Below are 2,589 nucleotides of genomic sequence, written 5' to 3'. Positions count from 1 at the left end.
GCAGTTTTTAATTAGCATAGAAAGCTCTCTGGCCATGTCGTCACCTATCATGTGTCACATCTGTCAATCTTATTTTATTCAAACTTGCTTCAAGTACTGTATTGTCTTCTACTTTCATCATACACGTCTCAGAACTACATTATAACTTGGGCAAAATTTAGATTTGACGAATCGTTATTTCTTTTCCAGCCACCTTAAATCGGTTTTAAACTGGTATTCCTTGGTGCGAAAGTACGGACTACAGAAAACTGACCCGGTGGACGATCTACTGAAGCATCCAGGAGAGCTGGACAGGAAGTGGCTAGTCCCGCGTGAGCACAAACAGCCGTTCTCCTACACACGCAACTTCATGTCGTACGACCTGGGGCTGCCCATCGCTCTAGCCGATGACGAGACGGTACGACATGCACTTAACATTTTTTTTATTTGTTGCTCAACATGAAAACGTACAGGGCACAGTGGTGTGCAACTGTAGCGGCTGCTAATATAAGCCTCATCACATAAAGAAAGAAAGTACTGGCAGAGACGATTACAATATTTATAATGAATAATATCACAGTCTGAAAGGCTGGGCAGTGAGAGATGTTAAAGACAATATGTAAAACTAGAATATTGAATATTTGATATTGATAAACAGGTAGGTCCAGTCAAGTGTACATCGTTAGCACTTAATTTGTTATTCTGAAACATTTTCAAAGCAAAATCTGTGGGTTTCCGTTTAAACACTACGCCGACCGATAGTTTTGAACGAGTGATATGATTTGCAACAACAGTTGCAAAGGATCGCTTCTATGTTACAACTTCAGCCATGTTCTAAGAAAGGATCACCTGACGACCACATCCGACTTGATCATTATATGTCAAGCCGTGATAAACAGTTATTGCCTCTGTCAAATTTCGTCTTTGTAATATGCCATCGACATTGCAATGATACCGAGTGCAACATGAGGCACAACATTTATTAAAGTACAGTATTTGAGCCAACAGTACGTCCGTGACTACATCGCCCAGTTGGACCGGGATTTCCTGCTGGTGCTGGTGCTGGAGTACTTCGACGAGTCGCTAGTCCTGCTGAAGCGTTACATGTGCTGGCAGCTGACAGACATTCTCTACAAAATACAGAACAGTCTAGAGTGAGTATTCAAGCAGATGTGATTTCAAGAATTAGCAATAACCGGGCAAGACGACTATTGGATAAAAACTACGAAAGGGAGTTAACACCAGAGCGTAATTGATAATCATGTTGAACTGATTCTAACATATCTTTGCTCTCCTTGTCCTCATTAGATACGGATATAAGGAGGAAGAGCTGTCCCCTAAAATGAAGATGATCCACAGGAACTGGAGCAGGGCTGACTACCTGATCTATGAACACTTCAACAGGACCTTGTGGGACAAAATCGCACATGAGGGGGAGGACTTCTTTAACGAGGTGAAGTTTCGCTCTGAATCCTCTGATACGTTTTACCTTCATACGTCATACATTTTTGTGTACCGAATTATTGTTTTTTACAGAAAGAAAAAAACTATAAAGGGAATAACTCAATGAGTCCATTTTGTTATGATGGACATGGCCATGACATAAAGAATAGAAAGAGAGCATAGCTGACGATGTCCGAGCTGTGATCATTTGACTCATATTATCGTCTTCTTCTACAGTCATATCTAACTTTATAACAAAATGGTGGGTGGAGCTTGTGTTTTTATCCTCTATAGCAGACGCCACTGATAAGGATCTTCTGTTGCAGCTTGCGCGGTTCAAGGAGATCAACCAAATGACGACCCGATTCTGTGACGTAACGGTCGTCAAGAACAGCACCGCAGACAAACGCTTCGGCGCTACCCGGTGGAACGACGAGTTCGTCATTGATGGCAAGTTCTGCGGAGTGCTGAACACCAGGCATCTCCTCAGCCTGAAGAGGATGCACGTAGAAAAGCTGAGAAACAATGGGGTCAACATGCCATGGCCGAAATGGCTGGGTCCGCCTCCGAAAAACCCTCCAGACAAGAAGCAACCCCAACCTCAGAACAAACCTGCAAAGAAGAAGCAATCGAAATCTCCAGCAAAGCGACCAGTCACGTTCAAACGTATAAAATCGTCTAAGAAAAGACGCCACTGATTCAACGTTAGTTGATAAGGACAGCGTTCTGTCACAAGTTTGAAAATATGTGCAGTATGTCAGTATGTGATGTTGTCAACTTAATACGACGTTGTTTGAAAATGTCCGTCGACATAATTTATATTTTTTCCCATTGAGCTTCAGATGCACCTGTTAAAAAGAAGTGATTCATATTATGAAGTTATATATGAGCAGTTTCGGAGAATCGTGATCGGGCGCGGTTTGAAAGAAATGTATGGCACGTGGACCAGATGCGAGGAATGCGAGTTACCCGAATCGCGGTTCGGGAAGTCAGTGAAGGCGCTTTACATGTGGCTTCCCCCGAAGCCGGTTTCAAGTGGCCCCATCTGAACGCTCCAAATCACATTGAAAGCGCCTCGATCCCAATCCACATCGAGAGGTGGTTTCGAACCGGTTTTCCCGGATCGCGATTTGCGTCTGAACGCAATGAGATTTCAATGTGACTTCA

General features: G+C 43.2%; 1 protein-coding gene across 1 annotated transcript in view; it reads left to right on the top strand.

Annotated features, from left to right (window-relative positions):
* LOC109465903 (galactose-3-O-sulfotransferase 2-like) overlaps positions 1-2,224 on the top strand; it is a 5,652-nt gene extending 3,428 nt beyond the window's left edge. Inside the window, exons 4-7 of the mRNA XM_019763390.1 lie at positions 190-397; positions 988-1,133; positions 1,288-1,432; positions 1,749-2,224. Coding sequence (XP_019618949.1) covers positions 190-397; positions 988-1,133; positions 1,288-1,432; positions 1,749-2,120 — 871 coding nt within the window. The 3' untranslated portion in view covers positions 2,121-2,224. The remainder of the gene's footprint in view (positions 1-189; positions 398-987; positions 1,134-1,287; positions 1,433-1,748) is intronic.
* The last annotated feature ends 365 nt before the right edge of the window (positions 2,225-2,589 follow it).

Source organism: Branchiostoma belcheri, unplaced genomic scaffold, assembly GCF_001625305.1.
Source record: "Branchiostoma belcheri isolate BF01 breed outbred unplaced genomic scaffold, Haploidv18h27 scaffold16, whole genome shotgun sequence".
In the NCBI taxonomy this organism is placed as follows: domain Eukaryota; kingdom Metazoa; phylum Chordata; class Leptocardii; order Amphioxiformes; family Branchiostomatidae; genus Branchiostoma; species Branchiostoma belcheri.
The sequence above is the reverse complement of the archived record's forward strand: the minus strand, read 5'-3'. Positions and strand labels throughout refer to the sequence as shown.